The 12,576-nt window shown below is 40.0% G+C and overlaps 1 protein-coding gene across 1 annotated transcript in view; it reads left to right on the plus strand.

Annotated features, from left to right (window-relative positions):
• The window catches only part of TEAD4 (TEA domain transcription factor 4), a 421,536-nt gene that overhangs the window by 287,627 nt on the left and 121,333 nt on the right, over positions 1-12,576 (plus strand). The window contains exon 5 of the mRNA XM_069227506.1: positions 8,113-8,156. Coding sequence (XP_069083607.1) covers positions 8,113-8,156 — 44 coding nt within the window. The remainder of the gene's footprint in view (positions 1-8,112; positions 8,157-12,576) is intronic.

The raw sequence follows: 12,576 nt of genomic DNA on the forward strand, positions 1-12,576 counted from the left end.
GAAGAAATGTGAGTTAATATACATAACTTTTCTACCAAAGTATTGATGAAAATTGGGACCTACCACATACAGTCCTGATAAAGGCCATGGAACTATGGAGGCAACGTAAGACTGAAACATGTTGACCAGAGTTCCAGATATTTAGGACTCATCAGTTGTCCCATTTAACACTGTTATGTTTTTAGTCTTACCCCTATTCCTCTTTTTTCCAATAAAGCATATTTCGAGGTATAGGAGGTGAGGTACTTTTTTCTGTATATTACCCAGATCCCACCAATGTCTCACACCCAGACAATCTCCCTCCTGGTGGAGGTTTAATTCACTTGGAGTACTGAACATTCAAGTGAAGAAACCTAATGATGATGCTATCCACAACATCATTCCAACGGAGATGACATACACCGTTAGTGGGTGAAAACTTGGGTGAGGGTCTCCGAGATAATTCCTTTGACACTAGAGCTCAGACACTGGTGAGGTTCACTCCTTCCCTGATTTACATTGCTTACAATTACCTCTACAGAAGCAGACCCCGAGGGCAGATGGCTCATTACCAAACTCCAGAAAGACAACGCCGAAATTATAGTTGTGAACATTTATGGCCTGAATAGTGACCTCTTGACATTCTGGACACAGCTCAACAAAAAAAGTCTCTCTTGCCACTTCAAAGAAGATTTATTATGGGTGGAAACTGTAACCTCCCTTGGGATGGGGTCCTCAACAGAAACTCTGCATGCTCTTTTAAACATAACAAGTCTCACAAACAAATGCTAAATCTTTGAATACTCACAAACTTAAAAATGTTTGGAGATTGTTCTATCCAACAGGAAAAGACTACTTATTCTTTGCCTACCCTGAAAAAATTCCTTTTCTCGCTTAGACTATATTCTAGTTGATGAATCACATGTCCCAGCTACTTCCAGTCCCAGCATCGAAACGATCCTAGTTTCCAATCACACCTGCGTTTCCCTGCAATACGATATTTAATGCTCAGTTTCTAAACCCACTTCATGGAGAATGAATATATTTGTGCATTCCCTCCAGAAACCCACAACAAACGATACTCAACTGCATCTGCATTCATTTGCATACTGATGAGTGTTCCTGGGCCTGGAGGATGGTAAGGCTTAAGGGGCAGAGACCTGAGCCCACACAAAGGGGTGATTATCCCCCACTGATAGTCTGGAGTGAGGGCTGGGCTGGAAGGGGGACCTGTGCACTTCAGAGAGATCCCTTGAAGTCATCCACCACATCAAATGTACTTTTGGGTATAAGTACTGGGTCTCTAACCTCCTGAAATCAGATCACTACTGCACTTTGATGAACTCTGCTGGAGTAAAGACTGCTGTGCTGTGTGGATTGCCACTCTACCTGGACTGACTGTTCCAAGGAACTGCTTCTCTGCATTGCTGAGCTGATCTGCTGCCTCCTGATCTGTGCCCTGCTGAGGACAAGGACTGGACTGTTCCTACTGATCCAGAGTGTCTCCAAGAGCTTGCTGGCTTGCGCCCTGTTCTTGTGCAGTCTCAGGGACATCAAAGACTGCTTCTAAGTCTCATGGCGCTATTGGGCTCTGCCATCTGCGAGTTCTGCCCTGGCCTGAGGTGTCCCTCTCCAGTCCTGAGCCTCAGAAGTGGGTTCTGCAGGTAAAACCTGAAAAAATCAACGCATCGCCCCTGTGTGTGCGTTGCACAAATACTTTACACGTTGCCTCTTAAGTTAAGCCTGACTGCTCTTTGCCAAGTTACCAGAGGGTCAGCACAGGTTAATTTAGGGAGTGTAACGTACTTACCCTGACTAGGATTGTGTTCCCTACTTGGAGAAGGTGCAAACCTTTGCTAGCTAGAGACCCAATTTCTAACACCCATCACAATCCGGATTCATCAAAGGCAGGTTCAGTGCAGATAACATCAGCCTATTCAGCCAGGTTAACAAGAAAGCCCACTTCCACGACCACCTCACCTGTGCAATCACATTAGATGTGGAGAAGGTATCATGGTCTTTTCTTCACTCCGCTCTCACCAGTTTCAACGTAGGCTCCTCCTTCACTAAAATGAGTTGTGCCCTATACAAGAAACCCAAATCTAGAATAAACACCAATGGAACTTTATCCAATACATTAAACCTTCAACATGGTACCACACAAGGATGCCCTCCTTCCCCCCTTCTATTTTTATTAACCCTGGAACATCTCTGTATAAAAATTAGAGATAACCCCTCCATTCCTGGTATCCCCTTTGCTGCAGCCCCTCAAAAAGCGGCTGCAACAGCTCCATCATCAGCGATCATGATCTTAAATGGGGACAAAATAAAATACCTAGGGATCTGGTTCACCCAAAACCTCAAAGATTCCATTCAATAGAACAAAAACATAACACTAAACAAAACTAAAGACACCCTAGATAAATGGTCCTCCAGAACTATCACATGGTGGGGATGAATAGAGTCCATCGAAATGATGACCACCCCTCTTATTAACTTTTTAATTAGCATGTCTCCAATATACCTCTCAGATGCTTTCTTTGCCAAAATAGACATAATACTCATTGAGTTCTTATGGAACTCCAAAAAAACAAGAATCACTCTAAAGAAACTAAGGGCCTGATTCCAACTTTGGAGGACGGTGTTAAACCGTCCCAAAAGTGACGGATATACCACCTACCGTATTACGAGTTCCATAGGATATAATGGACTCGTAATACGGTAGGTGGTATATCCGCCACTTTTGGGCCGGTTTAACACCGTCCTCCAAAGTTGGAATCAGGCCCAAAGTCTCCCTAAAAAACGTGTAGGCCTAAAATTACCAGACCAAAGGAGATACCAAAATTCCTAGCTAGACAGGGACGTCAATGGCTCTCCCCACCTAATACCACTCTCCCATCATGGCTTGCCATTGAAAAGGATCTTGCTAACCCACTGTCCCTTACTTCTCTTATTACCTCTAATAAAATAAAAACTGAACCATCCTCTCCAGCACTGTTTCGTGAAATTGACAACAAACTACCCAACAAATTGTGCTATTCACTCCTAGCCTCATTATGGCACAATGATTACCTGTAATCAGAGGGCAAAACACTATTTTTAGAAAAATGGGCCCAAAAAGGCATACTGTTAGTAGGAGATCTTGGAAACCCTTCCAATACGATAACCTTCTCCCAACTCAAATCTAAATTTGGACTAGATGACATAGACTTGGACCACTTTTTAAAAATCAAAGCAACCATATCCAGACAAAAACCTCCGGGTTACCCCAACCTACCCAACATTTTATACACTGGAGGACACATATCAGTGAAACTTTATCCTTGCCTCTCTTCCAGAACCTCCACTCTAACCAAATCAATACAAACTAAATGAGAACCCTCTTAACAATACAAACAATACTCAGAGCCTTTAAACTGTCTGTCCATCTGAGTGAAATTCACCTAAAACAAAATTACACCATCTTTAGCTCAAAGTAGATATTGGACTGCTTATATGGCCCACTGGACCCTTGCTAGCTTGTTTAAACTAGACCTCCTAGACTCTGATACTTGCTTGCGCTGCAAGACAGAACCAGGTGATGATACTTACCTGCACCTTTTCTATGAAATTCTGGATGGAACTCAGTGAAACCATTTCACAGATCCTACATATAACTGGATACCTAACCTAGCCTCCATGGCCCTTGAACTCCTCCCCAAGACACAAGCTCTGTGCTAAACAAAGCAGACAGCTACTTATGGATAGTCTTGTTTCAATCAGCCTTAGAGCCATTCTCTCTGAATTGAAAGATCTATTCAAACTTTTGATCCTCGCATGGTGGGAATGGATACAATTTAACAGAGTTAAAAAAACATAATGAAACGTGTTTATCAATCTAAGTGACTTAAGCTCACCAGTGGTGCATACTAACCCTTCAAGTCCTAAAAGATGGCTTTTGTTTCCTCCATCCACCCATCATACTAAGGTTTGCCAATTGAATACTCGTTAACATAGTCCCACAAGCATTTAAAGCATCTGCACGATCCGTTCTTATCTACGATCTACCTACTCAGCTATTTTTGCCATTTCTTTGAAGGTCTGCCCCATGAATATAGTCCCCCCCCCAGAAAACAAAAAGGAATTGAAGAGCCACTTAACCAGCTAATAATGGCTGGCCTGCATGAACCGATGTCCAGCAACCTAAGAGTGTATTTCAATTACTTTCTCCTATGTGCAGCACGCCCGGTCACACACAAAAAACATGCACAAGTGGCTCTTGTTTATTTCCACAAAGGCGACATGATTGTGTCTGTGACTGCTGTCTCCATGAAGGTGCCATGTCTTTGGTTTCCATCATGCCAAAACGAAATAGCATTAATTGATATTTCAAAGAGTGGGTGAAGGGCACTGCTAGATATTCCTGAGCCCGTAGAGATTTGTATGATGATAATATGGTCCAGGCATGTCGTCTTGTGGAGAGTGTGTTTTTGTCTGTAATTAAGGACTGTAACCGAGTGGCGGTGTTGCCATCCGGTATAACTCCACTTTACCCAAGCTCATAACCTATGCGACTTGCAACCCTAGTTCCTTTAAAGAGTTGTTTACATAATGACCCCATGAGCAGTTCTCATTACAACGCTGTTGCTCCTCAATTTCAATCCAACATAGATTGTTGATGGTTCCAGGCTCTGCTGCTTGCTGTCTCCAACAGAATTTAATGTAAGCACTTTTGCTCTGATACTCATAGTTTTTCAGTCTGAATTCCAAGCGTACCTGAGCTGTACTATTCTTCTACAACACGTCTCTCTCTGATCCACCACATAATTAACAAGAGAACTTGCTATATTCACATCACATAAAAACAGATTCCCCTAGATACTTTGTCGTTTTAATGAGACCCTTTCACCAATATTCATAATAATGTACTCAAATGTAGCTCTTATTCCCTACCAAATACTTGCTATTCTCTTTGGGTGCTATTTCTATATCTGCACTCCTCTGCTTGTATAAAAACCTCAATAACAATGATTTGAAATCATAAAGAATGTTTTTGACTAGGTATTGATGAGTTAATTGGGATGGCGAGGAGGGCATTTATTTGACTTGTCAGCCCCAATTTCTTGTTATTTGGCAACTTATCAAGTAAATAGAAAGTATTTAAAGATTCATGTGTTTTGTTGGTTAACTGATTAATTGATTTTTAGCCAACCCTTTTTTGCTCAATTTCTTCAAATAGTTCCCTGGGAGAGAGACACAAGCATAGTAGTTGTTTCTCACACATGTTCTCTTTCGTTTCTGAAATCCTCCGATTGTATTTCTACTGCGACTTTTGTTTGGAGAAAAACCATCTCCTGTCTGCAGTCTTTGCTTTTAAATATATTGGGACTGAACCACAAAATGAGCTATTTGTGTGTGTGAATAATGCCTTATAGAATTCTGCCTCCGCATCGTACTGTAGTATACTTATAATATACTAGGTGCTTCAGAACCTTTCCAACTAATGCCTGCATAGATTATGCATGTATCAGTTTCTTGTGTTCACATACATTGCTGACCCTTGCCTGTTTTACTTACCCTAAATATATTATGGTTATATGACCATATATATCATCTATTGTCAGGATTATAAAAAATGTTGTGTGGAATTTTGTAATGTTCTTCAAAAATACTTTTTTTTCCTGCATCATAAATACTTTTTCATTGATTACCTTCCCTTTCTACACATGGCACAAAAGTGGAAAATGCCCTTATGCCATTGTTTAGTGATGCACCTTGTCCTGAACACCTGACTCTGGTGTCCTTGTGCTTGAGCTCTAGGGCAGTCATAGTCCCACAGCTGGCTCCCACAGATCTTTAGACACAGCTGAGCTCTATACTATTCATTTGAAAAACCTTAGAACACCATAACAATAAATGTCAATGCGCATGTACATGAACTGTGTGTGCAGGTATTTCATATAAAACCTTCATTTTGTAGATAATGTTCACTTCATACATATTGATCACTTCTTTATGTATAATATTCACTTCTTAGATGATGTTTGCATCATCGATAATGTTTGCTCATAGACGTTCTTTTTTGTACCATAATGTTTACTTGTTTTCACGTAACAATCACTTCATAGCTAACAGATTGTCATAGTTTTGGTAAAAAACGATGCCAATTAGTGGACCAGCTGCATTATATCCATGGCTCACTGAGCATCTTCCATGAAACCATATTCTTTGGGTGCCATGGGAAGGATGGTTACAAAGCTGAAAGGGCACTACTAGGGCTGGAGGCTGCAGCTTAATTTGACTCCGGAGATCTAACCCAGCACACACTTGGAAACGATTGAGGGATTGATAGCTCTTTTTGATTTTGTGGGTAGTACATGGCCATTCTTAGGTGGAGGAATAATGGTCAGCGTAATTACAGTAACAAGGGAGACTCATGCATGCTAACTACCTACATAAACCCCACCATTCTGTGTTTAGCGTATTAGAGGAACAGTGGTGTCCAGCCACACAAGATCAAGCAAAAATAGGCGTGTAATGCCCGGAGATGTCCTAAGCTGTCCGAGGCTACCTGTGTGCTACACTGAAAGGATCAGCATGTGTCTACACTTTGCCAGCAGGATCGGGTGACCCGATGAACTCCATTTGAGATAGGCCTTAGAGATCCCATCCATGTGTAGGTCATAACCTCAAAGGTACTTGTAAGTTCCTACTCTTTGTGCACGCTGTCTGTTATTACCAACTAGATGGGTTAGCCGGGGTCAACAACAGCACTGGCTGGGCATTGAGAATACAATCAGACTTGACTAGCTAGAAAAGTAAAAGTCATAACAAGTTTTCCGTGGGAGGATCTGTGGAAGGATCATTAATGGTGGAGCATTCCGAGTGTCTGGCTGCCTCACAAACAAAACACAGGCAGAGGGTCAAACACCGCCCTCGTCTGCCAGCAGAGTCGTCTACAGGTGCCAGATACCCAGGCGAGGACAGAGCATAGTATGGTCTCCTCCCTGGATGACTCGACTGACAATAGAGATCCAGGCCATGCATGACTTGGGGCTGTCCTCCAGACTGTGTGGGGAGGAGCCAGATGCATCCATCTGAAGGACATGAATCGAACCCCGTCTGTTGGATCGAGAGGCAGGCCTGCTACGATAGAAAGCCTGAGAAGCAATGCCACGTGCCATCCACGAGCAATCCCAGCCCACCCAGTTTTTGATCGAGTGAGGAGTGGCTCACCCCAGTCAGCAATTAATAGGAAGAAGCCATTGTCGTGAGGGAACCTGGCATCCAGGCTGTGGCTTGAAGACTTGTGTGGACCCGTCTGGGGATCTCTATGCGCTTTGGCAGTTCAGAGGTGGAGCGGCCTGACTGTGCTGCCTTAGGAGCCATTTGCTCTCCTCGTGCTGCTTGGTGGGGTTCCCGGAATGCAAAAAAAAAACAACAACAAAAACTTTCACAGATAATGTTCAGTTTATACATAGTGCTTACTACTTTCACAGTGTTTACTTCATGCATAATGTGCACTCAATACATAATGTTTACTTCACTATATTCTCTTCATGTTCACATCATAGATAATGTTGACTTCATATAAAATCCTCACTTCATATGTGATGCTCACTTCTTACATATGGAGCGGATTCATATTCATGAAGAAAAGTGTACAAGTACGGTGGAGTTCTACAACTGACGTGTGTAAATGGAGACATTTTCAACTGTACACATATGTTTATGGCAAAAATGCTCTTGTGGATCAGCTCACAATATCCAATTCATAGATAATGTTTGGTTCATATATAATGTTAACATTATAGCTAATGTTCACTGCACACATAACTTGTTCTTCATATATAATGTTTGCTTGGTAACTGATATTTATTCCTGGCTTTTTTTTTACCAGATCTGTATGTTCTTTTCGGAATCCTAGTCTAGCACATATAAAAGAAGCACAACAATTTCTCTTTTCCTAGGGACATTTAAATACAGGTTTGCCCTTTATTCTCCTCAGGTTATACTAAAAAGACCACATAATCTTACTTGACCTTTTCAAACACTTGTATGATAACTACTAGTTGGTTGGTGACTTTGTTTTAATAAATGTTAACAGATATCATTTTACCCATGTGCTAACTCCTTCTGTTTATGGTCTTGCAGTTTTGGCATGGGGCCCTATCAAATCAAGCCGGCTCTTCTCAAGAGTGAGTACCATGCGTGTATTTAAAAAGCATGCAGCTCTGTACTGTAATCGCATTCAGAGAAGGTACTTTTATGTGGTTGTGTATTTATGTTTTTATAGTGCAGACCAAACCTTAAGTGGTAAGGGCGGCTTTACATGCCACAACATTAAATAGGTAAATGGGAAAATAATTCGTAAGTCAGAGCAAAAGACATTGAATGGTGCTTCATGTATAAGCAAAAACAAGTAGCAAGATGGAAGTTCTGGCAGAAAGACATATTCTCTTAACAAACATTCTTAAACAGACAAAAACTGGCAAAAAAGTGTTTAAACGGGTGCATTTTGAGTTTTCATCTAAAGGCGAGGGAAGGTGTAGTCTCTCTAAATGGGAGGGAGATCCATGCTGTAGTCGCACACCTGTTAAAGGAGTGCTTTCTAGTTAGTGAGGTCTTGAATGTGGGGATTTTGAGGAGCAAAGAGTCCTTGGTTCTTAATGTCTGGACCAGCCTGAAATGGTCAGGAGTTAGGGTGTTATTTTAAAGGGCCTTATAAGGAGGATGCAGAGCTTGAAGCCAATCCTAGTTTGGAGACCGAGCTACTGAACGTCATGAAGGAAAGAAATGATGACGTCATATTTCTTTGCTTTGCAAATCAGTCTGGCAGCTGACCATGAGACCGCTTTGATGGGGGGTCAAGTATGAATCTGGGGTTCCAGCCAGTGAGGGTTTCCCTATATCTGATCTCGAGCATGTACTATTGACTTCAGTTGATCAAGCAGGATTATCTACTTTATTTTCTTTAACATATGAAGATCGTAGTTTCCAGCTTTGGCAAGCTTAATAGTATTAGGAGTGGGTTTTAACTTGCATAATTTGCTGTAGTGTAATAATCTAAAATTGCATCAAAATTACTCGAGGTTGGGCCGAATTACATGAGGAGGATAACTCAGCATTTAGCACTATTTTCTTAGCACAGAGTGCACCCTCGCATCCAAAATGGACCAAAGGATTTATTTTGCACTAAGAAAATAGCACTAAATGCAACAGAACGCGAGCAGCAGTTGCCAGCAGCCCCTGACCCTCCTACGCTTTTGCAGTAGACATTTTTGCTCAGATTTACCCTGAATTACACGAGCAGGCATAATCATGTAAATTTATAATTTCATGTTACTTTTGTGACTGTTGTGAAATTACTATGATTACTCCGGCATAATTAAGATTTCCCCTAGGCCAAGTTATTAAGTGAAATGAACGCAAAGGCAAGATCAACTCTGAACCCCTGTGATTTTACTGATTGTGCAGGTGATGGATTGAAGCTATTCAGATTGAACAGGGTCAAAAAGAATGGATGAAGCTTTTTCTAGGATGAGGATAGAAGAAATTCATTTTTTTCTGCGTTAAGAAGAAGGAAGTTGTCTTTCATTCAAGACTGGAGCCTGCAAATACAGCATCTTAGGATGTTGATGTTGATAATAGTTGTTTATAGTTACATCTGCGTGTCATCAGGAAATTAGTTATGGTTTACTCTCAGGTGTGTATTATATGCAAGCTGCTCTTTACAGATGTGAAGGAGAACTGGTGCAAGAATATAGTGGGACCCTACCATTTAGCTTGGACATCGTAGAGGTGTTTTCTGAAATTGTTTATTTTGCCAAAACAATCTTCTTGTGAGTCTATTCAAGAAATTGTTTTCTGAAGAATTACTTTTTTAGGGAATATACTATCCCAGATTGTCACGATTTTTTATCATTAGATTATTGAAGATGATTTAATTTGTTACTTTCCAACAAGGACATCTTAAAATTGAACAATTTGCAATTTCTAAATATTGCTGATTTGAAATACAACTCCTTGTGGAAAACTTGGGGACGGGTGGGTATTTCTGACACTTGTGTGGGTATGGGCCTGGGCTTCGTTTTTTGAGAATTAAAACTTTACTGCAACTCTATGCAGTTTATGTGGAACAGAAAGGTAACATGATTTTAAAGAAGCTCTGCAAATATTATCTTAGAGCTATTAACTGCTTGTGGAGCCGCTTGAAAACAAGTCAGCATATTTCACTTTTTGAAAAGCATTTATAGAGAGTCGAGGAGAAAAGCGTGGCTTAGAGTTACCTTTAAAGAATATCTCAATACAGTTATAAATTATTTAGGGCGGCCAATATTAGGAAAATTGAGTATTTTTCCACTGACTTCTCTACTATATTCCAAAGGTTATAAACAAATACTACCTGCCCACTCCAAATCATTGTTTTATATGTAATAAGGAGATTAAATAGTACCAGCTGCATTGTATAGCCACTTGCCCGTCTCATTGTATAGCGTCTTTCCCGTTGCATTCTGCATTTTAGAATCAGTTATTCTCCTTCATATGTTAGCAGTTGAACTGTTCGTTTCCACCAGTGGTTTTTACTATTTTGTTTGGTCTACTTAAATTTATGTTTCAAACAATGTATCTTTTCAGGGGTGGAGCAGAAGTTTGTTTTTATTGCTACATCAATAGCCCGCTCACTTATTCTGCAGCTGTCGAAAGACAAAAGATGTGGCACTTTTTGCTCATTGGCAGTTAAAAAAGGGAGAACTTTAATTTTTTTAATTAACCTATTCAAAAAGAATTAATCCGGTCACTAAATATAACAGTTAAGGTAAAATATTTTTTTTATTAAATTGAGATATGGGATGCTTTTTATGAAACTATGGGAGTATAATCCATTCTGATGTAGTCATGCATAAATTATTTTCTCTCTCGCGCTTTTATCTATCTACGATTTGAGCTTACTGTTTTATTTCATCATTATAATTGTATATTTATAAGAAACTTCTAAATATTTTTTATGTAACTATCAATGTTTTGATACTACTTAAAACAAAAAACAATAAAAGACCCAATCCTCTTTATGTCCCAAATGCCTACTAAGTAGAAGAACATCTTCCCTTATATAACTAGACTCAATTTCAATTTTTGCGGTCTAATTTAATGCTGTTTCTCTCTTTAAGGGATCTTCAAAGCCATCAGAGAGATAGATCACCTTCAAATAAAATGAATTTTTGTTTGAATGCAGTTGGTTTTCGTTAATGGTGCTGCAATAAAAAAAGTTTACTTTAAAAAGAAAAAAATGTTTAAAAGTTGGTAGTGGTTCCCTGGATCACTACCCACTCTCCTAGAAACATTTTTTTACATTCACAAAGGGGAAAGGGTTCCACAAGGGATTACCACCCCACCTCGTGAGTTGGCAACTTTTCAATGTTTTGTTACCGTATTATGGTCACAAAACATTGATATGTAGCATACTGGTTCAGTATCCATATGGGAACGCAGTCCCATTTTAGGAGCCTGGAAAAGTTTAATGATTTCTAAAATGGGACTGGTACATTAGAAAAAGCATTTTTGCAATTGCAAACTGCAAATCAGCGTGTCTGTGACCATCTTTGCACATCAGGCCCTTACTTTCTAAGGATACTTAACCAGGTTCACCCACACACATTTTAGTGAACTTCAGCAGCCTTCACAATTCATACATGTTTATCCCTTCTGTGACCATCTTTCTTCCTTTTCTCTCCTCTCTAAAACTGCTCCTTCTACCTGTTTCCACACAGCTCCCCTATTTTAGAAGTCTATATAAGCAAACCTTGCAGTTACAAACAATTACTTCTGATTTGTCATTGCCTTTTGAAGTCTCTTCTTTCCTAGTCCTGTATTATTAATCTGAACCATCACAGTCTAAACAACATGCTTGGCACGATAAAGTAAAATTATATTTAAAATATGTACACTGTCTCTGAAGTTTTCCAATTTATTTGCACTGGGCATGGACTCTCTAGATATCCCATCTAGACTACTTGCTCTTCTCATTACAGTTCTATTGCAATATAGTTTCTGAATCACTGCACTGTCTAAATGTGATTGGGGCTTTCTTCGTAGGTTAACATTATATTTCAGATATTATATCATCATTGTCCTATTAAAGTCCTTTGTCTAATCTTTCCACTGTTTTCTACAAATATGACTTGGATCCTTTAGTTTAATCCTGGTAGACTTTATAAGAGATTCAGCTACCCATTATCTCCCAGCTTCCCTCTCATACACGTGTTCCATTATGACCACTAACCAATGCCCAATGTTGAATTAGTTTCACACCTGTCTGCCCCCAAGAAACTCCCACTAGCTTAAGGTTTTAGCCAGAGTAACTTTTAGCTTTTAACTGCAGATTTGCTCATCCCATTTCCTTCCTTACCATGTGTGATTATATTTCCAGACACATAACAATTCTCTTAGAAGACTTCCGCTAACCTCTAATCTCAGTCAATTGGTGTATCAACCCAGTTCTCACCACACACTGCCGATTTCTCAAACCACATGCAACACTTAAGGAAGGTTTAATCATCACTGCCTTTTGAGAATTGTGTAATTTTGCTCTGCAGTTATCAGACTGGAAGTTCCACT

This window comes from Pleurodeles waltl, chromosome 4_1 (assembly GCF_031143425.1).
Source record: "Pleurodeles waltl isolate 20211129_DDA chromosome 4_1, aPleWal1.hap1.20221129, whole genome shotgun sequence".
Taxonomy (NCBI): Eukaryota; Metazoa; Chordata; class Amphibia; order Caudata; family Salamandridae; genus Pleurodeles; species Pleurodeles waltl.